General features: G+C 42.8%; 1 protein-coding gene across 2 annotated transcripts in view; it reads left to right on the top strand.

The window, feature by feature from the left end:
* Positions 1–23,342, top strand: part of mcu (mitochondrial calcium uniporter) — a 62,872-nt gene extending 39,530 nt beyond the window's left edge. For both annotated transcript variants that reach the window (XM_037782358.1, XM_037782359.1), the window contains exons 3-9: positions 12,463–12,526; positions 16,464–16,634; positions 17,008–17,112; positions 17,284–17,444; positions 17,903–18,106; positions 19,243–19,359; positions 19,551–23,342. In XM_037782358.1, the coding sequence (XP_037638286.1) occupies positions 12,463–12,526; positions 16,464–16,634; positions 17,008–17,112; positions 17,284–17,444; positions 17,903–18,106; positions 19,243–19,359; positions 19,551–19,631 (903 nt within the window). In that variant the 3' untranslated portion in view covers positions 19,632–23,342. The remainder of the gene's footprint in view (positions 1–12,462; positions 12,527–16,463; positions 16,635–17,007; positions 17,113–17,283; positions 17,445–17,902; positions 18,107–19,242; positions 19,360–19,550) is intronic.
* The last annotated feature ends 452 nt before the right edge of the window (positions 23,343–23,794 follow it).

Below are 23,794 nucleotides of genomic sequence, written 5' to 3' on the forward strand. Positions count from 1 at the left end.
AGTTGCACAGCAAAGTTCACCCGTTCGGCATTTTTGCTGTCGCCATCTCGTTTTTTTGCAACCAGAAGTGAAACGAGAGGATGGATCTAAGTACAACCAATTGATGAATAAGACTTTTTTAGGCGACCAAAATGTTACAATAAACTTTCATGGACTGAAAACACACCGTGAAAGGGTTAAAATTCTAAGACGAAAACACGGACAACTCCCAGACCGGACAACGCCGTGGCAGCAACCTGTCAATCACAAAGTAGCTACGCCCTAAAGCATCCCCTGCTTTATGGTCTATTTATTTCTAAATGGGACCATCATTTCCTAAATGAACATCATGCTGTATTGAAGAAGACTTGAAACTAGCGATTGAGACCATAAACTCATGTTTACAATGGTTACTGAGGTAATTTTCATTTTCTCATAGACTTCTGTACAATCAGACTTCTTTTTGCAACCAGAGGAGTCATGATGGCTGTTAGAAAAAGAATGCAAGTTTAAGGCACTTCAGCATTGGCTTCACTTCTCAGACCCAGAGAGTAATCCAGTAGTAATCCGGTTTATTCAAGAGACATATCTATTATGAACCTCCGACTTCTGTCTCGCAACTGTGGGGAAATTATGCCATAGTGACACGGATGTACAAAAGGTTGGATTTTCTGGAAATAAAGTAACATCTCATCATTTTGTGTGACCTTCCTCTATCACACTATAGCTTTTTTTACATGTCCTGCTTTGATTCGTCTTAAACTATTTATGCTGCAGGGCTAAACTCCTCCTAAATAAATTGGAGTTTTGTATGTCGATCAGTCAGTATTTGGAGTTACTCTCTACACTGTAAGCCAGGTACAATGAATGCTTTTTACTTCGACTGTTTGACACAGATCTGTAAATATTGATTTAATCCTGCTGTGGAGTAACATTTGTTGTACACTTGGCTCTAGATGTGAAAGACTCCTCCACTTTCCACTCCATTTTCAAACTAGCAGCCACTGCTTCAGTTGTGTTTATTATATTCTCTGTGAAGGGAAACTTGTTTTTTAAGTCATCATTCATGTATACAGAAGAGGCATAGATGTAAAAAAAAACAGACTGACCACCACAGGAACAGAGTCCAGCTCAGGTCAAAGGAGCAGCTGCAGACTGCATGGAGGAGGAATCTGGTTGTCTACAGTGTCTCTAGCAGAGGGTTGAGTCCACATGAGGAGCGCTGTGTGTGTGACTATGCTCTCTATGAGTCAGTTGTTGTGCTGCAGCCTCCCCATCAACTCCTTCAGCGGTGCCTGGTCCAGTCTGTGTCTGAGTGGCATTCATTAGCCCACTTTTAGCTCTGGCATGTCTGCATGCCATATGTCCATGTGGACCGCAACAGAGTACAACTCAGACAGACTTCGCTGACGCAGCCAAGAGGGCAGCGAGTTACAATTCTGTGGATTCGGTTTTCCAGACGCTCTCGTCCTCTCGGTGGACCATCCGCTGATGAGGCCAGACAGCTAATGCTGCAGATTGACGAACACTGAGGATGAAGCGGTGGTATTTTGGCTGCACTTTCATCGACTTTGTACCTTCGGAGAGGGAGAGCACTGCCAAAGTTCCTCAAAAGGAGCATTCCCATGCCCCGCTCCATAAATACAAAACTTCAGGAGGAGTTCACAGCGGTCTGTGAGACACTGGACGCTGCCCTGAATGTCACCTCACATGCTCTCACTGAGCACACAAGCATCCAGGGTCAACTCTGCATCAAGGGAATATTGGAAAACATACACTCTTCAAGCAGCTTTTTGACCATTTATGGTAGCTGCTGTCATTCAACTAACATGAGGTTATCACGAGTACCCCAGATCCTCTTTTGGTTCGCAGTATGCAGGGAGAGAATAGTCTTTATATGAAAGGAGATTTCTACTAATGATATAACTATGCCATTGCTTAAAAACCAAGATGATCCCATGATTTATCCGTTTTCCCTGCACATTTTACTCTTCTCCTCCATCTCCATCCATCCTGTAGCCTGTCGGTGTGAATCGTTTCAGGGCCTGCAGGTTAAAGCGGAGTGTCCCAGCCGGTACGCCCTATTTGTCAAACAATACTGCAAGTTTCACTTCACCTCATCGCTCACTACAAAGCTTCGAAAAGAAGAAGAAAAATGCAGTACCCCACAGCCGAGATTAATATCCACCTGGCTGCCTTGAAATTTTAATTTGACATTTTCGCCGCGTGTTTGGTCTCAGCTGACATTTAATTAGTCAGCCCCTCAACTGAAAGGCTTTGTGCCTCTTGTACCTTTTCAAATACTCAAGACTTGAGATTAACTGAAAGGTGAACTCTGTTGTTTGCCATTATTAGAACTCTTAAAAACTTTTAAAAAGGAGTATAGAAAGGACGAAGTATAGCAAACTTCAATTTTGGGCGTGTTAACAGCAGTTATTTTCATCACGGATAAATCTATTGATTACTTTTCATATTAACTTTTTAGTCAATAACAGAGGTTTTCAAACTTTGAAGTGCCCTCCCCATGAGGACATGGGAGAGTTGAAGTTAAGGTGAAAGGAACAGATGCATGCTTGTATTTTGCAAACAGGAAGTCCCTTATTATTCAGTTTAGTTTTATCTCTACAGTCAGCAGTTGGCGCTGCAGCAGCGGCTGTGACACACAGTTCATAAAGGTTATTAAGGTACTTTAAAGCCCTCGGGGCCCAGTTACTGTAATGTGCATAAAAAAGGAGTCTTATCTCAGTCAATTCTGAACACACTGTCATGATACACATATATTTTTTAGATTAAATGTGACAGTGTCACTGAGGACATCACTTTCTCTGTTATCTGTCACAAATAAATAATTACCTGATTAGAAATCATAGAAAAAAGATGCTTTTCATGACTTCAGAACGTGCCTGAGAATGATCATGTTTTTAGGTTTGCTACCATATCAAAGTAATCCAGCGATAGTTGTCTGTATATCAACGGGTACGTTGCAAACAGGAACTGCTAATAACTAATTCGACATACTTTTTAATGTTGACATCTTCAAGTTGCTTGTTTTGTTTGACCAACAGCTCAAAGCCCATGATAAATGACTTAAGAGAGTTAAGCAATAATCAAACTTCTTGCCAATAGATTTTTAGTGGATTTGACTTATCAATCAATAAATCAATCGACCAGACATTTCAGCACTACTCAAAATGATTGTGTGCAGAAAACCTGGAATATACAGCGCTATGTGTACTTGAATTGTGACCTCAGCAGCAAGATGTTGAAACTTACAGAATAAATGATTTATCACGATTAGATGAAGACACAAAGTTTGTGTGTCTGGCTCTTTGCCGAAACATAACTTTGGGGTCAGATTTTGAAAGCGAGGCAAGAGATGAAGCAGCGGATGGAAAAGTGGAGCATCTTTCACCCTTCAGCATCCCAGATGAGAGATAAATGGGTGATGACCTAGTAGTAGCGCGTGTGCTCTTGAACTTTGAATCCTGGAGGGGAATGTTTTTGCCACAGGAATCCTTTCGGAAAGTTGTGCTTTGTGCCTCTTTAATGGACCGGTTATATCTCACACCTAGAAATCATGGCGATTTGACAGCTTGTCCCGAGGCCAAACTTTTCTATAAACCTCTGTAGAGTATTGCTGGTTCTCCGTTGCCTGGAGCAGCTTCAGCAAGAGCAAGCGCTGTAGTGGTCACAGAGGACCACAGCGCTGTGTTAGAGAGCGCAGATGGGAGGTGTTATTTATTCCTCAATTCAAAACAAGGGTTTTACCACCTTCCACTATAATTTAAGCATCCAGAAACAATGGCGAATGTTGGTGCAAAATGTAGCTCCGCTCTGTGAGAGGTGTGATTGCAAAGAGGATAATGGTGGGAAGTGTGGATGTGGAGCAAGGACACTGGTGGTGGTGGGAGGAGAAAGAAAGGGAGGATGATAAGAAGTGCTTATTCAGCAGTCAGCAGCAGTGATTGGTGCGTGATGTGATGGAGCTGCGGGCCCCTTTTCACACTCTTGAGGCTTATGAGGGTTGTTAGGATCACCAGTCAGATCGAAGCCAGTAGAGAGTGAACTGAGTGAGTGAGTATGCATAGTGCAAGGCTGGATTTGCATGCATTCTTTTAGATCAGGGGTGTCAAACTCATTTTAGTTTCACGGGCCACATACAGTCCAATCTGCATACTGGGGTCCCTAAACAGTCTTGGAATTACATAAATTGGGTATCATTGTAAAACTCAGACTCTTGTGTATCCAATGAGTTTAACTGTATTCATGTGTAATGATGTTAGAACATATAGTAGACATTTCACATAGTGACTGTTTTTACTCTGATTTTAAACACATGGTAGTGTGTCTTTATACTATGACAGTTTTCCTAAAATTAGATTTGAAAAAATTTGCTTATAGTATCGCAATATATTGAATTGTTATCCCTGTATCGTGATACGTATCCAATCGCCAGATTCTTGCCAATACACAGCCCTATTGCAAAGTCATCCAGTGGGCCAGATTGGACCCTTTGGTGGGCCGGTTCTGGCCCTCGGACTGTATGTTTGACACCCCTGCTTTAGTTGCATGTTTGTGAATGTCAGTAAGGTCTCAATTACTGTCAAAGGGAAAAACTGATAAAGCGAGAGAGGGAGGTAGAAAAAAGTAGAGCAAGGAGAAGTTCCTTCATCGTGTCTGCCGGAGGAGGTAAAGGGCTGAGCGTTGCGTGACCTGCACTGAAATTACCCCTGACACAAGCAGCTAGTGCCATCTGGTATATGAGCAATTATCAAAGAGGGTCTGCAGGCTGAACACACACGCACACACACACATACTGTATATACAATATACGCATTATGCATACAAACATTGAATTTCCGCACCGCTCTGATCTCAAAAAGTGACCCGAGGAAGTCGGAAAACGCAGATCAGCCGGATTGAGTCCTTCGAGGAGCAGAGCCGTGAAGCACAATGGCCACACTGGCTGTCTTCTAAGCTTAGGCGTGAAAGCCTGCACTGCTGTTTAATAATGCATCAGGTTCCAGTGTTGTTGGTCCCAGGGAGGGGTGGCGAGGTGGTGGTGTGAGGTATGAGGGTCCAACTGGCCCTGCTGAAGTCAACCACGTGTCATAGAAACGGATTCATTCCCAGCTGAGATCTTATCCCGTGGATTAAGCGAGACATGAGCTGGTATTAATTAATCAAAGCATGTTCAGGGTCTGAAAGGCAATTTATTGAAATGGACTGAGAGATTAAGCTGGAATTATTTATATCTTGCTGTAACTGGTGTTTGATGCCTAATCAGGGGGAAGGTTGTTTTCACTATCAACTCTGCATTGCAGTGGAGAGGTCAGATTGGTACAGGCTTTTTGTGGGGCGCGCTGTGCTTTGTCACCGTTTCCCCTCTCAATGTGTGAGCGGAGATTACTTAATACTGTGCCATTCAAGAATGTGACTGCAGATTTCATATCTGTTGATGGCTTTTACCAGACGGGGAACACAGCCGAGAGAAAAGGCAGCATTTTTCTTTTCGTTACATAAGCTCGTCGGCGCTGAGGCGGAAAATATGGCCGAGTGATTACTGTCACACTGTACTTAAATCCACTTTCTTCTGTAGCAATTGCTGAGTGCCCGCCTTATCGAGTCGTATGTGTGCTTTTGTCTGCGTTTCTGAGGGGACGGAGAGTGTGGGTGTGTGCGTGAAGGGGATGGTGAGTGCCTTAGAACGGGAGCAGCTGTGGCTTTCAACTTGTTAACCCCACAGTGGGAAAGTGTGGGCTGCAAGGAGCTGAGTGGGCAGGACCTCGCACCCCCAGAGCAGAGAGGAGGGAGGAGGTGGCATGCGGCACAGCAGTGAGATATAAAACTGGACACATCAGCCAAACTGCACCGCCACAATGACCTTTACATATCATGTATAACTCAAAAGACGTGAGCCAGCAGGTTTTTTTTGTCTTGTTAAGTACTTTTTCTGTCAGAGTGAGGGATTTCAGGCCAATAGATAAATCATAAATCAATTTGATAATCAGTTAATTACCATTTATTGCCATTTGTTTGACAAATAATCAATTTGAAGATATCACCTTGGGTTCTGGGAAATTGCGATGTATATTTTCACCATTTTCTGTCATTTTACACACTAAACAATTAATCAATTAAACCCAAAAATAATATAGAGATTAATTGGTTTTAAAAAAATAATAATAATTTGCGTCTTGGAAGGGATGAATTAGGAGTGTCCCAGCTTTTATGTGTTCAATTCTGATTCGTCAACTCAAAACTAGAGCTGCAACTAATGATTATTATCATTATCAATTAATCCGCTGATTATTTTCTTGATTAATCGATCAGTTGTTTGGTCTATATCATGTCAATCAGTGTTTCCCAAAGCCCAAGATGACGTCCTCTAATGTCTTGTTTTGTCCACAACTTAGAGATATTCAGTTTACTGTCATAGAGGAGTAAAGAAACCAGAAAATATTCACATTTAAGAAGCTGGAATCAGAGAATTTAGACTTTTTTTTCTTAAAAAGTACTCAAACTGATTAATCGATTTTCAGAATAATTGGCGATTAATTTAATAGTTGACAACTAATCGATTAATCGTTGCAGCTCTACTCATGTTCAATCGTCAGGAGACGGATATTTGAGAAAATGCCTGATTGTGTATTTTTTGAAGTTGCTTCCTTTGTTTGTGTAAGGTAGTGAAAAACATGCTTGCATTTTAAGTAATGAAATAAAAATTTAACACATGGTGCTTTCATATAATTTAGTTGGTATTTAATTATTTCTAGAAAATAAGAAATACTGCACATCGCTGGGAATTAATTTTTAAACAGTCACAGCTTCTTAATGTGCTATAAAAGAGTAATAAAGCTGGAAGGATACAAAATAACTCCGACATCTTAGTGGGTTGTTGAATGAGAGCGTCGTCCACACACATTCCTTCTGAGACAGTGAACGCAGTGTATTTCCAATTTGAGAGCTCATAAATTTCATTCGCATACTCTGAACACATGGAAATAGTCCTTAAAGTTGAGTCGGCAGGGTGTCACAGCTGATTATTGGTGACGTACTGTAAACTGCTAACCCCACTAGGGGTCGCGAGGCCTTCTAGATGTTAAGGGGTGTAAGACAACATTTAAAAAAAATATATACAGTTGGCCTATATCTAAGCATTTCATTAATTTCTGTGAAGAAAATTAAATGAAAGTATTTGTAATGTTTAGATATATAGATATGAACAGGATAAGGGCACGGTGAAGAGCCTTCCCTCTCTGATAAACAGCCTCGTCCTACATTAGAAACATACGCAGTTAAAACAACCCAAGAGCTGATAGAACAATGGCTAAGCATCAGGGAGAAGAAAACACTGAATTTGTCAGAGATAAAACAAAAACTATTAAGTATTGTATTGTGTTAAAAGTCACTAAAAATAACAGGAAAAGTCATCTCTAATACAATATTCATAGGAAATAATCTGCTCAAAATCAAATCAAAATCCAAATTGCTTGTTTTACACAGACTTCCTGCAGTTATTGTGTTCACTATTTGGGTTAGTTGTGCAGTTTATCAGTTGCTCTGTACTGTTATTGTTATGCATTGAATATAATATGAAATAACCATAAAATATGTCAATGGTCGTCAGTTTACTCAATGATAGAAAAGGGTTCCCCTTAAGGAAAAAGGTCGAGAACCAGTGTTCTAGACTGGACTCATATTGATCTATTCCCAGCACACATTGTCGTTCTGCATACAGTGACCTCCCAGCTGCCACTGACCTCACCTTGAACATGCGCTCCTTCCTCAGCTTTGTCTGTCATAGTAGCATGATGTAGCACCTCCCCTCTCCTTGACCCCAGCTGTTATCAAACCACTGGGCCACTGGGAGAAAATCGATCCCAGCTCCTTTGACTGTAAATCTATCCTTACGTTATGACTTCCACTAGTGAAAGGAATTGGGAAAAAAACGATTTTAAGCATTCAAATGTGATTTAGATTCATGTGTGCAGTGATGCTTAGACTGGCTGTGTGCTCTGATGACATGAGTGAGATGTATAAGAGCATCCATGAATGATTTCACGAAGGACTTTGTATGACTACCGGTGTTATCTGGCCCGTAGGCGCGGCCCAGGACAGCACATTACCACATAGATGGATGCAGTCATTGTGTAGATAAATGACAGCGGTTTCCACTCCCCCAGAGGGGCACCATGAAATGGGAATTATGTCAGCGACGTTATTCCTCAGCGCTGGTGTCTGTAACACACTTACCCACACAGACACATTTTACGCCATGCTCGTAGGCACCCAGAATATCCCTGTGTGGCTGTGTGTCTGGAGATAAAAGGATGTGCTTTGAGGAAGAAGAGATTTTTAAACTGCTGTGTCATTTTGTGTTCAGGTCCGCCCATAACAGGCCCAATACATCGGCAGATCACACATATGAAAACACTACTGTAGGCTAACAACTGCACTTTAATCTGTGCGTGACATCCAGTTTAATATCAGTTCAGATGGAAACATTTTGTAGTGTGACAGGTGGTGCCAGTGAAGGGGTATTTGAGTTCATCTGACAGGGCTGTGAGGACACATCTGACAAAAAAAGGTTGGGAACCATGTACTGTAGGCACAGTGGGTGTTACAACATAAATAATGCATCACGCATTTAGTCACCGAACTGCTAAAATAACCCAGTTTCTTTTTAGTTGTTCTCCGGCTGAACAACACTGATGGCAGTAGTTTCACTCTGCCAACAGTAGGAGGAGTCTAATAAATCTTGCAAATTTCTCCGCATACGTAATTTGGACTGAAATGAGAGCAAGAATTTCATTATGTTGCTGGACTTCAACACTGCAAAGGGAAACGTTTTTGCACATAGGGGCGATATTGATAGCAGGCAGAGTAGGCTGCAGCAGTTTCACTCTCAAAGGTTGTCGATTCCCTCCCCCGGGTTTACACTGTGTGAATGTGTGAGTTTTTTCATTTATTACATTTTCACTGAAACCTGGCACGTCTTTGTGATGATCGTACCGTATGAGGATGATTAATCTACTGCGGATCGATAGCACATCTCTCGTAGGTGTTACTATGTTACGTGAGAGCAACAAAGGTACTCAGCACGTAGCACACAGCTCGGGCTGTTACTAAGAAGCCTTAATATAACCTCAGTGTATCAAATGTATTTTCATCTCCCACAGTACAGTATATACTGCATGATTTATTGGGTGCCTGCTTGCTGTGCATTTAAAAGCGAGATTTTAAATTGAGAAGCGTCTTTTTAATTGAAGCGAAATGCACACATGATGAAATGCAGCGGAAGTTAAAGCGCAGTGCAGATGAGAATTGAGAGGAGATCAAAACCAGCACATCAGGATTCAGTGTGAGTAAGACAGAGATAGAGTGAGGGAGATATGGAGGGAGGGAGGGAGAGAGAGTGAAGGCGAGGGGCAACCCCCCTTTCTAGACCAGGGATTCCTTTACTGCAGTGATCAGCAGTCCCCCCCTCCCATTCTCCTCCTCTTCCTCCTCTTCCTCCATCCCACCCTCCTCCCCTCCCAGCAAGTCTACTGCTCCTCTCCTCCCTCCCTCTGCTTCTCATCACACTCCTGGCTTTCTCTCTTCTTTATCTCCCACTCACTCTTCTTCTCTTCTTTCCCTTCATCCCCCCCTCCTTCTCTCTTTTGTAGCGGCTTCACACGGTCACGTTTCAGTGGGGAGGGATTGTCTGCTGCAGGGTACAGTATATGCAGCACATGGCTAGAAATGCAAACGTGACTCACGCCGTTTACTCCAGCCTTCATTTATCTCTATCGCTCCCCTGCTGCTGCTCCATTTATCCTCGCAGCCTTCCTCCTCTTCCTCCACACCCCTTGCTTTCTCTCTCCTCCAGCTCATCCGTCCATCATCCCGGCCGTCGTCGATGCCCGTTTTCTTTCTTGCTCTCTTTCTCTCCCTCTCTTGCCCGTGTGACATTGATTCCAAGGTTGCTGTGCTATTGACTGCTGCTACGCTGTTAAATATTTCAGGCAGCGTTTCAGTGGCTGTGTGCCGAGGGAGAGGAGGGGGGTTGGTGGGGCTTTGCTCGGTCGCTCTGCAACTACCGCTGACAAACAGGCTGGTGAACAGACGGGTGGGCACACACACACATGCATACGCCACCTGCAAACACACAGAGGTACATTCACACGTACATGATGGATGTGCACGAACGCCAGCGCTATATTTGCTTATATGTATGAGATGATGCTCTGTTTTTTGGGATGCGTGGGTCGGGGACGTTGGGGGTTATCTCTGTGAAATCTTTCCTCCTGGCTTCAAGCAGCTGAAAAGTTAATGAATGAGAAAGCAGTGTTGGACAGCTCTCTGCAGACTGTGCAGTTATTCCAGACCAGCCAAAAACGCCTTTCTCAGCATGTCATCTGATCAGCAGCCTAATCGCTGTTTGGGCTCAACTTGGTGCCGCGAGACAGCTATCAGCATTCTCATTTAGGACACACAAACACACACACACACACACACACACACACACACACGTGTCTGTCATCTTTAGCCTGGTGCAAACAAGAGCACACACCCCTCTGATCCCTGTGGTGCTGCTCAGTTTACAGTGGAGCTGCATCACTGCTGCAGTGGTAGCAGATACTTTTCATTAATGCTTCTTCAACTTGTTCTTCACCATTCTCTGCATTAGAAGAATTTGTATTTTCTCTTTGGGAGTTTAACAAGAAGGGTCGGGCGATATGGCTTATAAATAATATCTCAATATTTTTAGGCTATATTGCGATATACGATATATCGGGCCTGTAACCGATCAATTATTGAGAATTATTGAATTTGTATAGAGTGTTGCAATTTTAACTGGTGCAGCTTTTCTTGCCTTTTACGGCACTGGTTTAGCAGCCCAGGAAATTCACAGACCAATAGAGTGGTGCAGGAATGAGTCCTAAAACGCGGAAATGAGTTTAACACTTCAGGTTCCCTCATCTGGGAGTCAGATGGCATGACCATAATATTGAGCTTCCTCCGTTGGTGCCTGTATCACAGAGTTAGCCAGCATATCTGTACTTGGTGAGTACAGTGATAGAATCTGGCCGTCAAGCCTCGATCCTGCTTCTCTGAAGTCGACCATTTGCTGGACGTCCGGTGTAGAAATGCCGTGATGGGTAGACGCCGGGTATCCACGGTGCTTGTGTTTTAGCTCAGTGATACGCATCCAGAAAACATCTGTTTGCAGTGACAGCATACACACACATCAGTGCACACACACACACACACACACACACACATATACACACCTGCTCTCCTGAGATATCTGTTCACTCCCTAACTGTCAGTGTGAAGTCATAAAAGAGACGTTGTGAAGAGCTTTGAGTCTCGGCTGCTATTGTGGTTCGGCTCAGTGACGGTCAGATTGTGTGGATGTTGTAAATCTGATATTATATTACCGCAGTTGTACACAGACAGAGTGCATCAGGCCAAGGCCTGCTGGATGCTGAAAGCCTTGACGGTGTGAAAGATGCCCTCTGACTCTAGAAATTGAAGAGTTAATGAATGTATGATTGCTTTGCACTCGTAGGAGGACGTACTGTATATGCAAATTCAGTTGACTCATTCATATACACAGCACTACGGTGTCACAAACCAGCAGAAACTTAGAGACACTGAGCAGATTTTGGTGGTGCGTTTGCTGTGCACGTAACTAAAGATGAATTCAGAAAAGTTCTGTTTTGGCCCCCTGGCATTCTCTCTTGCTTGATTTCCGATGTCTCATCCTCCCCCCAAAATCGCTCTGTTTTAAGTGTGAGGAAATCTGACAGCCCTCTCATGCCTTAAAAGGCTCCATCGTCGCCGTTTGGTAAAAAACGTGACGAGCTCTGTAATTCGAAACATGTGCAGACACTCCTACTTTGCTGGGTTAACGAACAATGTACAGTAGCAACAGAAAAAAAACAGGGTTTCCCCAAGCTCTGTTTCTCTGTTTGTCTTCCTCCCCTCGTCCATCCCTCCCTCCCTCCCTCCCTCACTCACTAACTCCAGTCTATTACACAAGTGGAGGATTCATACTGAACTACATTGTTGTTATTCCGGCGGCATTTGGCTGCCTTCTTTCTGTGTCTCCCACTGTGGTGGTTTCCTCCAAGTGGTGGTTTCTGTGTCTGTGCACTGGTGTATATATGTGTGTGTGTGTGTGTGTGCGTGTTTTTTTTATGCGTCATCCCATTGTAAAATATTTCCGTGACGTGAAGCTGCAGTTGGATCTGCACTTCTTGGGTGTGGCTCCAGCCTGGATAGTGGAACATTTCTATAAACTGGAACAAAGGAAGTCATTTTGTAATATAGTTCTCTAATAATAGTCTTACAAATAAACAATTAGAGAAGTAATTGGCATAGAGTCATGTTGCTGAGTGGCACACTTAAAAGAACGGAAACATTAGACGAGAAGAAGCATTGTACAAGTGGAATAACCAGGTTGTTGCCCTTTTCTCTTCCTGTCTGCAGGTCTGGAGGGGCGCCCCCTCATGGCATGGCCAGAGACTGTTGTGTACCTCCGCTGCTCCAGAGGGTGAGTCCTCGCCTCCTCTTAGTTCATTCAGTTTATTTCTGTCCAAGGGTTTCCCAAATCCAGCCCCCTGCTCCTCATTCAAGACAAATGCACGTAAAGGAATTCTGCACTGATCAGACGGCGGCGGCTGATTTAGAATTAACTGCCAGTAGTCATTAATATAGAGTCTGTCTCTGGGAAGCATCTACTCGTCTGTGTGAGAGGCGGGAGAGATGGAGAGCGTGAACGCAAGGAGGACGAGCAAGTTAGGGGTCGGGGGGGGGCTGAGAGGAGAAGGCAGCAACATTGCAAAAAAATACTGATGTGATTTTAAAGTGGGCCTTGATAGCTGGAGAAGAGATAAGCACACAGGATCCTCACACTTGTATAAATGTGCCTGTGATGACAGGATAGCGGAGGACAAAGAGAACTGGTGCAGAAACAGCTCTGATGCTCGGGGCAAGGCTTCCCCCGTAACGAAGGAGTGGGTGTGAAATAAAATGTCTGCACCTCTGCGTCTTTGAACATGGTCAAAAGGACGCTCTTGAAACGGAGCCCAGCCTGGTGCTGCCTTGTGTCAGCCGATGATCCTTCACTTCTGGGTGCGAGCCCAAGCGGAGATCTGCTGATTCACTGCAGTGGTCCCGGGGACACAGGTTGTTGGGTGCAGCAGCAACACGGCAGCTTTGGATCACCTCCGCTGTGGGCTGCGTTGATTCATGGCTCTGTCATTAGAGGCCACGCAGCAGGATAATGGTATAAGCTGTGCAGGCTCATTATGACCGGAGTTTGATTACGGACCAATAGAGCTGGATTACAGAGCATTACTAGTATGCTTGGAAAAATGAAGTGTCACTGAGCACAACAGTGGCTCAGCTGTTGGGGACACAAATAACAATTCTTATGGTAGTGTTATAGAGAGTTGTATCTGTTAAACTTAAAACTGTTTGAATAAATACTACAGCTGTCATCGATTAAAATAGTTAATCACGATTAATCGCACATTTTTTATCTGTTCAAAATGTACCTTAAAGGGTGATTTGTCAAGTATTTAATACTCTTATCAACATGGGAGTGGACAAATATGTTTGCTTTATGCAAATGTATGTATATATCTATTATTGGAAATCATTTAACAACATAAAACAATGACAAATATTGTCCAGAAACCCTCACAGGTACTGCATTTAGCATAAAGAATATGCTCAAATTATAACACGGCAAACTCAAGCCCAACAGCTGTCAGTGTGTCAGTGTGCTGACTGGACTATAACTTGCCCCAAACTGCATGTGATTATCATAAAGTGGGCATGTCTGTAAAGGGGAGACTCGTGGTTACCCATAGATTCCATTTTCATTTACATAGCTTGAGGTCAGAGGTCAGAGGTCAGAGGTCAAGGGACCCCATTGAAAAAGGCCATGCCCGTTTTTCCTTGTAAAAATGTTGTATACGTTTGGAGCGTTATTTTAGCCTCCTTTGCAACAAGCTAGTGTGACATGGTTGGTACTAATGAATACCTTACGTTTTTTAGTTTCATATGATACCAGTATCTTCACTCTAGCTTTAAAACCGAGCCCGATGCAACCTAAAAATCGCAAGTTGCGTAATGCGTTAAAGAATTTAATGGGGTTAAAACAAGTTTGCGTTAACGCGTTGTTATCTCATTAACTTTAACAGCCCTAATAAATACACAAAACACTGATGTTGAAGTTAAAGAATATAATTGCAATTAGGAGACATAATACCTTTGCACAAGACACCAAAAGCCAAGCAGGAATGTCTCCCCGAAGATAATACATAGATTATATACTTTTCTCAAAGACAAAGACACCATTTTTCATCAGTCAACTTACTTAACTTAATCAAATTTACCATCCTTCTGACCAATTGGCAAACACCCATGCATTGATCACGCGTTAACATGAAACCTTGCATGTTCTCTTCATGTTATGCTGTGATGTACACACACGTGTCAACTAAAAGAGATTCCTCTCTTGTGACCATCACTGCACATCTGGTTTCCATCAGCTGAGGAACAGGGATGTGAAAAACAACTATACCAAGGAGAAACAAATTGATAACTTTAAAGATTACCTCTACAGTAGTGCTACAAAACAGCGAGTAGATGGAAGCACACACTAAACACTGAAACGCACCATGAACTTTAAAATAGTGTTGGGAGTGCAATTCTGTTATTACATTTATTAATATATAACTGATTCATTCCAGTTTTTGTATTTGTTTGCTGCTACGAAAAGTCAAAACCTTTCAGGGAATGAATGAATGAATCGCGATGTGTTCCTCAAGGTCTTTCTGATTGTCAGTTCCAACACGCAAGCATCATTTTAGCCTTTCTATTGGGAATAAGAAATATCAGTAGTTGGCATCAACAAATTCAATTCTGTGGTGAAATGTTTAGCAATATTATAATGTATTGATCTTCAGGACCTAACAGTCAAAGGTTGGCTTCTTTTTGGCAGAAAGTTGCATTTCCATGTCTACATGCAAAAGATTTAGTCATCTGTCGAGTCAGAATTCATGTTGTTGTTTATAAATGACTGTCTGCAGATACCGTTTGCAGTGTTTACAGCAGTGAGATCCTATCGGTTGTCAGTAACAGTAACAGTAACAGTAACAGTAACAGTAACAGTACACTAACTTGTCATAAAGTTGGCATGGCAGGCATTGATTCCAGTTTCCTTTTTTGTAAACCAAAGCAGAGGTTTCCACAAATGCAAAGTATAACTTGATAATAAAAGGGTAGATTATGAAGGGTTTGTGTGTTTGAGGTTGTTTGGCAGCTCTGTTGTTGAACTCCTCCGACAGGTGGAGCTGCTGCTGTGCTGCCCCCTGCTGGGTCTCAAACCACACTCCTCTGTGTCGGCAATCAAAAGAAGCAGCTGAAAGTTAGCACACAACCATCAGATTCTGCAGTGTTTGGTTTAGTTTGTGGTATCCAGAAGATATGGTCAAGTTACAGGAATTAAAGTCCCAAACAGACAGTTAGTATTTTAGCATGAGTAAATAATTCACAGTTCTGTATATGTTTGTAAACTAGTAATCCAGACGATGCCTAGACTAACTAGTTGGGCTGTCAAAATGGGCCGAAATTGACTTTGGAATATTTGTTCTAAAAAAGCATATGGGTTTGAACTATTCAAATATCTATTTACGCCCACACCACCACCACTTAGGTAGATAAAATGAGATCACCCAAAAGAAACAACCGCTGATATACTCAGCCAGTCGCCTATAGCCGATATATTCGTCCAACACCTAAATAAGGGGACAGCTGGCTGGAGGAAGATCATCAGGACATTGTCTAAAAGTAATTTCTAGGAAATATCACCATATAAAATGTGTGTTTTCTGTTTAAAAAGTACATACGTTGGAAGACAGCAAGTACCACTCACCCATCTTTTAAGTGGTTACGTCTCCAGTCTTATCTCGAGCGCACAGCTGATAGGCTCGTGGTTTGTTTACATGACGAAATGTAACGCTTGCTGTTCGGACACAGTGTCATCCTCTCTGTGGTCGAGTTCTCTCCATCATTACGGTTGTTGTTGAATTACTCCTCGTTCAGCTTGACCCAATGTTACATTTCATTTTCAAGCTATGAAAGTAATGTGTGACTCCCATCATGCAGTTCATTCGAGGCAGACAGCTGCGGTAGTGCTGCTTTATTTCACAATCGAATGTGTGATATATGTGAAATGTTTTACTATTCAAATATATATTCAAATTTAGAAGACTTGTTGACAGCCCTACTAGCTAGTACCGAATACAATAAGCAATATACTGTACTCTGAGCATCCTTCAATTTTCAGTTTCTTCAATCAGAGTGAGCAGAGTACATTCAGAGCTCATTTCCATGGTTCAGTTAAGACCTTGGGGTGTCATTTTACATTTTCTGCTTGTGTGACATTTGTCGTCTTCTTGCCTGCAACCCCCTCACAGAGGTGACGGTGGTGTATCAGAACGGGCTGCCGGTGATCTCAGTCAGTTTGCCGTCCAGGCGAGAGCGCTGCCAGTTCACCCTCAAGCCTCTCAGTGACTGTGTGGGAGTTTTCCTGCAACAGCTCCAGGCAGAGGACCGAGGCATCGACCGGGTAGCCATCTACTCCACGGGTATGTTCACAGACACAAGAGCACTAGTGTGCACACAAAACCACCACTGTATCCATTTACCCCAGCAGGTTATACATATACATGCATTCAAGTGGTCTTGTGTTTGGATGCTGTTAAGTGTTCCCGCAGCTGGGGCTTTGTATCAGAATTTAATACCACTGCATGCGCCATAAAATGATTTTTCAGCCCTCGCTCTGCACAGAAGGTCCATTACAGGAACAATTGGTACTTGAAATCGTACTTTTGGTGTGCAAGTGCATCTGCTTTCACCTCTTATGATAATCAAACGGCAACAAGCCTGATTATCAAGAGACGTCAAGGGTATTTGAAGTGGCTACCCATCAACGCTCATCTCTCTTGTCTCTCTCTCCAGATGGAGCGAGGGTCGCCTCCTCCACAGGCATAGACATCCTGCTGCTAGATGATTTCAACCTCGTCATTAACGACACCACACACCTCGTGCGGCCACCAAGGAGAGGTGAGGACTGGCAAAGAAAAAGGCAGAGACCGTAGTGTTTGCTCTGAGTCATTTCCTCACAGTTGGGGGGTCGCTACCAATAAGAGGAAGAAATGGTTTTATTGCCAGCAAGCGGATCGTGTTAAAGCCCGTCTTTGTTTATATTTGTTTGCGTTTGTGTGTGTGCGCCAGAGCTGCTGCCCCACGAGGAGGGGGAAAGGCTGAATGACGTCAAGTTTCTGGTGCAGCAGCTCTACACCACCCTGCGCATCGAGGAGCACCAACTCGGCAAGGAACGCGAGCTGATTGGACGACTGGAGGACCTCAACTCTCAACTCCGCCCCTTAGAGAAGGTCTAGCTTCCTTAACACGTTTGACTATAATGATAATTGTTACAGGTACATTGTAAGGTACACCCACAAATCAAATCATCGGCAGGTAAAAGTGTCCTTGCAATTAAATAATTAGCATTCCTTTCCATGGAAGCCAAGAGCAGCTGCTCAGAATTTTGATGCCTGTAATCCTCTTATCTTGATTATTTTATTGTATCATTAGTTGAAGATATCAGGCCTTCTTTCCACTCAGCCATTAAGGATTAGTGATTAAAGAAGGTCTGACCAGTCTAGCCATCTTGATTATGGGTTAGAGGCTGTCAAGGGCCTGAAAAACTCATCACAGCTGCTCTCGGCCTCTATTCTTATTTTGTGCTGAAAATCAATAATGCCCTTCTTCCTCTCAAGATGCTCATATCCACTTCTTTTGTTCTATTTAAACTGGCGGACTGCTTGCGTTCTTCTTGACTCTGATGTAGGTGAAGGAGGAGCTGAATAAGAGGGCAGAGCGGCGTACCACCTGGGTGCTGTGGGGCGGCATGGCGTACATGGCCACCCAGTTTGGCATACTGGCCAGGCTCACCTGGTGGGAGTACTCCTGGGATATCATGGAGCCCGTCACCTACTTTATCACTTATGGCACGGCTATGGCCATGTACGCCTACTTCGTGCTTACACGCCAGGTAAGACGCAACGAAAACGCAACAAGTATGCAAGTACATATGCATGAATTAATGTTTAAAGTAAAGTTTGAGTGTAATAATAAGCATATTCTGCTGCTGTTTGGGTTTAGGTTGAAGTAATTAGTTGATTGACAAAAACTCAATTAATCATCTAAAGTCATTTATTGAAGCATAAGGCCAAACTTTCTGTCGATCAGCTTCTCAAATATGAGAATTAGCTGCCTTTTCTTATTTTTTATATTATTATGAATTGATTATCTTTTGGTTTTGCACTGTTGGTCGGAGAAAATAAGCAATCTGAAGATTTGGACTAATATAATTTGTGATTTTCACTGTTTTCTGACATTATGCATAACTAAAATGTCACGTGATGATGCTTCTTGATGTATTAATCTGTATGATAAACCTGTTGTCATGTGTTTCTGGTCTTGGGCATTCAATTATATCAGTTTTATATAAATTACCTTTCAGCTTGTGACACTAGTTTTTGTTGTTTTCTGACTATTGCTGTCCCACCTCCGTAATTAGGAGAGGCCGTTGCTGGACGGTTTATTCATGGACGAATTCTAATTCTAATTATTGGTGTTTGAACCTCACCTGTGTTTATACGCTTTTTTTAGCCCATAATAAATAGGAAAAGCCTTTATCTGAGTGCCGTTTTTTTCTATAGAACTAAAAAGTTATCATTTTATTAATCAAACAAATAACCTTCCCTCTAGTGGGCACACTCTGTGAGCTGTTGGTGCTTTTTTGTGCCAAATAATGTGACACACCATCCATTATTTTGGGTAAATTGTCCTTTTTAACATGAGGCAGAAAGTCTTTTAGTAACCAGAGAACAAAGCATTACAGTAATGAAATCCAGTGCTTGTGCTCTATTTGCAACACTCTGCATTGAATTGTAATATTTTTAGCTTTTTAAAAGTCTTGTGCGGTGGCAGTGTTGCCCTTCAGAACTGAATTTAGCATTCATAAATTACCACTAGCTTTTATCTCCAAGGACATGGAGTCCATTTGATGTTAGATTTCTCGCTGGCGTGATTTGGCCCAATGAATAGAAAGCAGAACGTGGACGACATCTGATAAACTGGTTCCTCTTACAAAGTGCTCCGTCTGTGTCTCTCCGTAACCTGCAGGAGTATGTTTACCCCGACGCTAGAGACAGACAGTATCTGCTGTTCTTCCACAAGGGGGTGAAAAGGACACGCTTCGACATTGAGAAGTACAACCAGCTGAAGGATGATATCGCTGAGGTACAGTCGCCTGATGAAAGCTGGATGTTTTGTGATGTAAAATGAGCGCTGCAGTCACACTGGGGATTCTCACATTTTACAGTTCAATACTTTGATTTGTAACAGCTGTAGAAAGACCTAGTTTCATACCAATCCCTGCACACTTTCTTCTCATATTTTTTTACTCTACCCTCCTTGTGCACTCTCTCCAGGTGGAGTTGGATCTGAAGCGTCTTCGGGACCCGCTCCAGCTCCAGCTCCCAGTTCAGCAGCTCACCGCCAGTAAAAATTGATGGGAAGAGTGACTCCCTCCTCTCTCAGCTCCTGCAACCCCCTCTCCCTCTTCCCTCTTCCGTCCAACACCCTTCTCCCTCCCTTTTTACCCCCAACTCTTTCCTCAGACCCCTCCCTCCCCCATCCCTCCCACACCCAATAATCCCATCCCTTTCTTGACTGTGGGGGTTAGTTTTTTCTCCTTTTTTTTTTTTCCTCTTTTTTTTTTTCTTTTTACTTTCCTGACTGAAAACTCCAGTTGGAATTGCAAGTGAAAAACCGCTAAGAGACGAAGAAGGATGGCGAGAGTACCGGGAACTGAAAAACACTCTCAGCCGAAGGATGGTGAGGATGATGAATAGGACAACGATGATGAAGGAATAAAACTGGGCACTATGGATATGCCTCAAGTCTCCGGAGGGACGGCCTGCAGGGAACTTCAGGGGGCAAACAGGAATTATCACCTCTAGACACTCCAGGACAGAGGACATGCAGAGGGGCAGTCATTGTTGAGTGTGTGTGTGTTTGTGTGTGTGGGACTTTCAGGGCACACTGGGACCCTGGCCACTCTGCGGGTCGACACAGCAGTGTAGTCCTGCTTCCTCTAGCAGTCAAACTGTCAACACACACACCTACTCTTGGTTGGGGTGGGCTCCAGAGAGAGTCTCTATCCCACACGTTAAAGTTTACAAGGAAGTCCCGACTGCAGTCGCACCATCAGGGGGACCTTCGTCTTCCCTCCCTCCCTTCCTCCCTCCCTCCCTGGGCCACGCCTTCTCCAGGTGACGGACAGCTGTCCCTCCCAGTGTGACCTTTGTCAGGAGCCTGTCTCGACTCGCAGGATATAGGCATGACGACGCCTTCGTTTTCCTCTTCCTGTTGACGTCCTGTAGCGGCCCGGTCTGCGCAAGTATGAGAGTACTACCGACAACAACATCACTGTGTGTTCTTTTATTCCAAAAAAAAAATATTTTGGCACTTTTTATTTTGAAAGCCATAGTATATTTGTTATGAAAAGAATATAAATATATATATGTATACAATCAAATAAACAGATGACCAGAGGCTAGTTTCTTTCAGTGGGGGGAGGAGCTCTCTTACAAACATCATTTCATCAGAATTTACATCCTCTGAAGATCTCCCGCCATGAAGGACCCTCGCTAACAGTCCAACGCGGGCACACACAAAGAGCATTATAATAATGTATGCATTTATACCTCGAACTTAACTATTTCATATCGTGTCATGACAAACACACACAATGTATTTCACAGTAACTACGTCCAGATTGGGCGTAAGGCTCCTGTGCATGGCCACCCAAAGGGGGCGGAACAACGTTGAAGCCAAATCAGGGTGAAAATGGCTTTGATTGGAATTGATTTTGAGCAACGCAGAATATCGATGTGGATAACGCCATGCTTGACCTTTATAATCATCTCATGAATACAACGATTGCTGCGAAAAAAATGCTTAACATAGTTAAGGGTTTAAAATGTGCAGTGACCTTTGTCTCAGACAAACCCACAGGCATGTTATAATTTAATATATCTGATGAACTGAGACGCTTTAAAGAGTAAATACAGCAGGAGCAGAATTTGAGCAAATTGCCTGCAGTTCAATATCCCTTTTTCCCAATAACACATATTTTCTCCTTTTCCAATTCAAAGGTCTTGGAGGTGTAAAATTACCATTTCCGGATTTTCAGTGATCTGGCCTTCAGCTTAACAGCATGTGAATCTTTTATGATTCTCCCTCACGAAGCTCAAAGACAAAATAACAGAAGGCTCCATCTAAAAAAAGCGTCATGGCATTGATTCACAGAGGCTTCTTTTGAGTTTTCTCCTCCCACTGTTGCTGTAATGCCCCCCTGCTCCCTCGATGGAAAGGCAGGGTAGACTGCATGCTGTGGTATGCCCTCAGTAGAAATTTGTGAATGTGTAGGAGCATCATTGCAATTTTGTACTTAATTGGACACTTTTCTTTGCCACATCTAGCTGAAGTCTCATCCTCCTCCGATTAGGTTAAATCAAAGGTTATAGAAGCCATATGTTTACGTTGTCCATATTTTGGGATAATCACTGAATAAACCTTTGTCAGCTTTACTTCGTTTTCTGTTCAGGATTGGAGGCCCTTTCACCGGCCACATTTACGTCTCCAAAAAGCCAGTTGTTTTTCACTCTGAACTGCTGTATCTCACCTCTGCAGAGGGGAAGCACGATGACATGACGTCGCTGAACATAGACTCTAGTTAAAATCCTGCTCGTGTGGACAGTTGGTTGAATCCCGCTGAAGAGATCCATGTGCTGCAGATTTTCTATTAAAATGCATGATTTTAGGTCCAATCAAAAGTTAGCCATGCAGATCTCGAGGCAGGATTTGGTCTAATCTGTTATTGTGTGTGTGAGTGTGTGTTTTATCTCAAAGGGAAAAGGTGCCTTTTGGATGATTAATGATTTTAAAAGGTATAGATAATGTAGCAGCATTGAGAAAGTTAATCTCTTATTTGGAATTGACACCTTCATATAAAGAAGGGTTAAATTTAAGTCATTGGAAGTGGAAATCAATCTCGCCGTGTGTCTGTGAACATGTGCGATTGTCGAATCCACGTGTTGACAAGCGAGTGCACTGGGGGCAAAGTACAGATCACCGTATTCGTGAATCCTTTGCCTCTAATCACTGACTGTCAATAGTGGTAGAAATCAATTCCGCCCTCATCCCACTTCATAGCAGTCATGTGTTACACACACACACGCACACACACAGTGACGACGGTGTTTCCTTGGAGATGTACTGTGGCAGGTGAGAGTCTCTGTCTGCTGTTTTCTATACACCACTTCTCTCCATCATCACCACCTCCTTTTTATCACGCCATCCACCGTTTATTGCCTTTGTTTTCTCGTTTATTTTTTAAAACCAAAATATATCAAATATAGGGAAACTTTATTATAAAGAGGGTGTTGCATGAATGTATGTTTACATGGGAAATTATGTGAAAATAAAAAAGACGATTTATCAAAGCAAAAAAAAAAAAACTGCAAAGATAATTTAAGAACGTTGTTTGTAGAGATTCCTAGTTATAAAGGGCAGTGGACAGGGCTGCGTCTTTAGAATCTGCCCTGCCAAATCTGACTTCAATCCCAGCCAACCAACTGCTCAAACCTCCATCAAACCCCACTCCCATCTTCACCTTATTTACTCCCATAAACCTCTCCCTCAGCGTGCATTTATACTCCCCAAGAAATGGAAAAACACCCTTCGTCCTCGGCGCACCTATATATGGAGGAGACCTCTTGACCTCAGTTACTAACGTCCTGGATTTGAGTCCAAAGGAAACGTGTCGGGAGCACTCTGCTTATCGGGGATCACCTCCCATCCTCGTCCCTCTCTCCTGGCATTTTCATCCACCCTCAGCCTTTTTTCTCCAAAGCGACATTATTATTCTATGTTTTGAATGTGTGTTCTGTTTATCAATATCTTGTTTGTGTGCACTTACACTGAGATATGTTTAAAATGCCTAAGAGTGAAGCAGAATATAGGATTGAAATGATCTTGACTCCATTCTGACCTCCTTATTTTATTTTAGTTTTTCTTGTCTTTTTTTTTTTTCTGTTGACATATGATGCTGTAATGTTGGCAAAAAAGAAAAATGTAAAATCCTGTATCATTTATGAAATATGTATAAAAGAGAAATGTAATTCAATTATCAATAAAATCCTTATCCAGTTTTTGGAGCCAGTGGTCGAGTTGACCTTTTTTGTTGTTCTCCCTGGAAGTGATTAATGGACATATTGCAGAGATTTACAAGAAGCAGCTTTTCAAGGTCTTGGCCGGCTCCTCCGGCTCTCCTTGGCCTCCTCAGCTCTTCCTGTGCAGGACATCCTATGAGATAGACCTGAACTGTTTGTATACAGTAGGTACGTGAAGCGTGGTTATGATGGTCTGTTGAAACTGCATGGTAGTGTTGTTCAAATACATTTTTGTTATATTTGTAGAAATTCTCATTACATCCTGACAATAAAATCAAATGCTCTCACAAAGAGAAAAACAAAGCCGATATCTGTGGCTGTTGCAGGACTGTAATAAATGTATCCAATCATTTCATTCGGCCCAAATGAAATGATTGAATGGCCTACTTACCTGCCTTCCTCTCTTCGTGCACTCATGCGCGTCAAGCTGCTGGCTT

The sequence above is a fragment of the Sebastes umbrosus genome, chromosome 10, assembly GCF_015220745.1.
Source record: "Sebastes umbrosus isolate fSebUmb1 chromosome 10, fSebUmb1.pri, whole genome shotgun sequence".
NCBI classification, from domain to species: Eukaryota; Metazoa; Chordata; class Actinopteri; order Perciformes; family Sebastidae; genus Sebastes; species Sebastes umbrosus.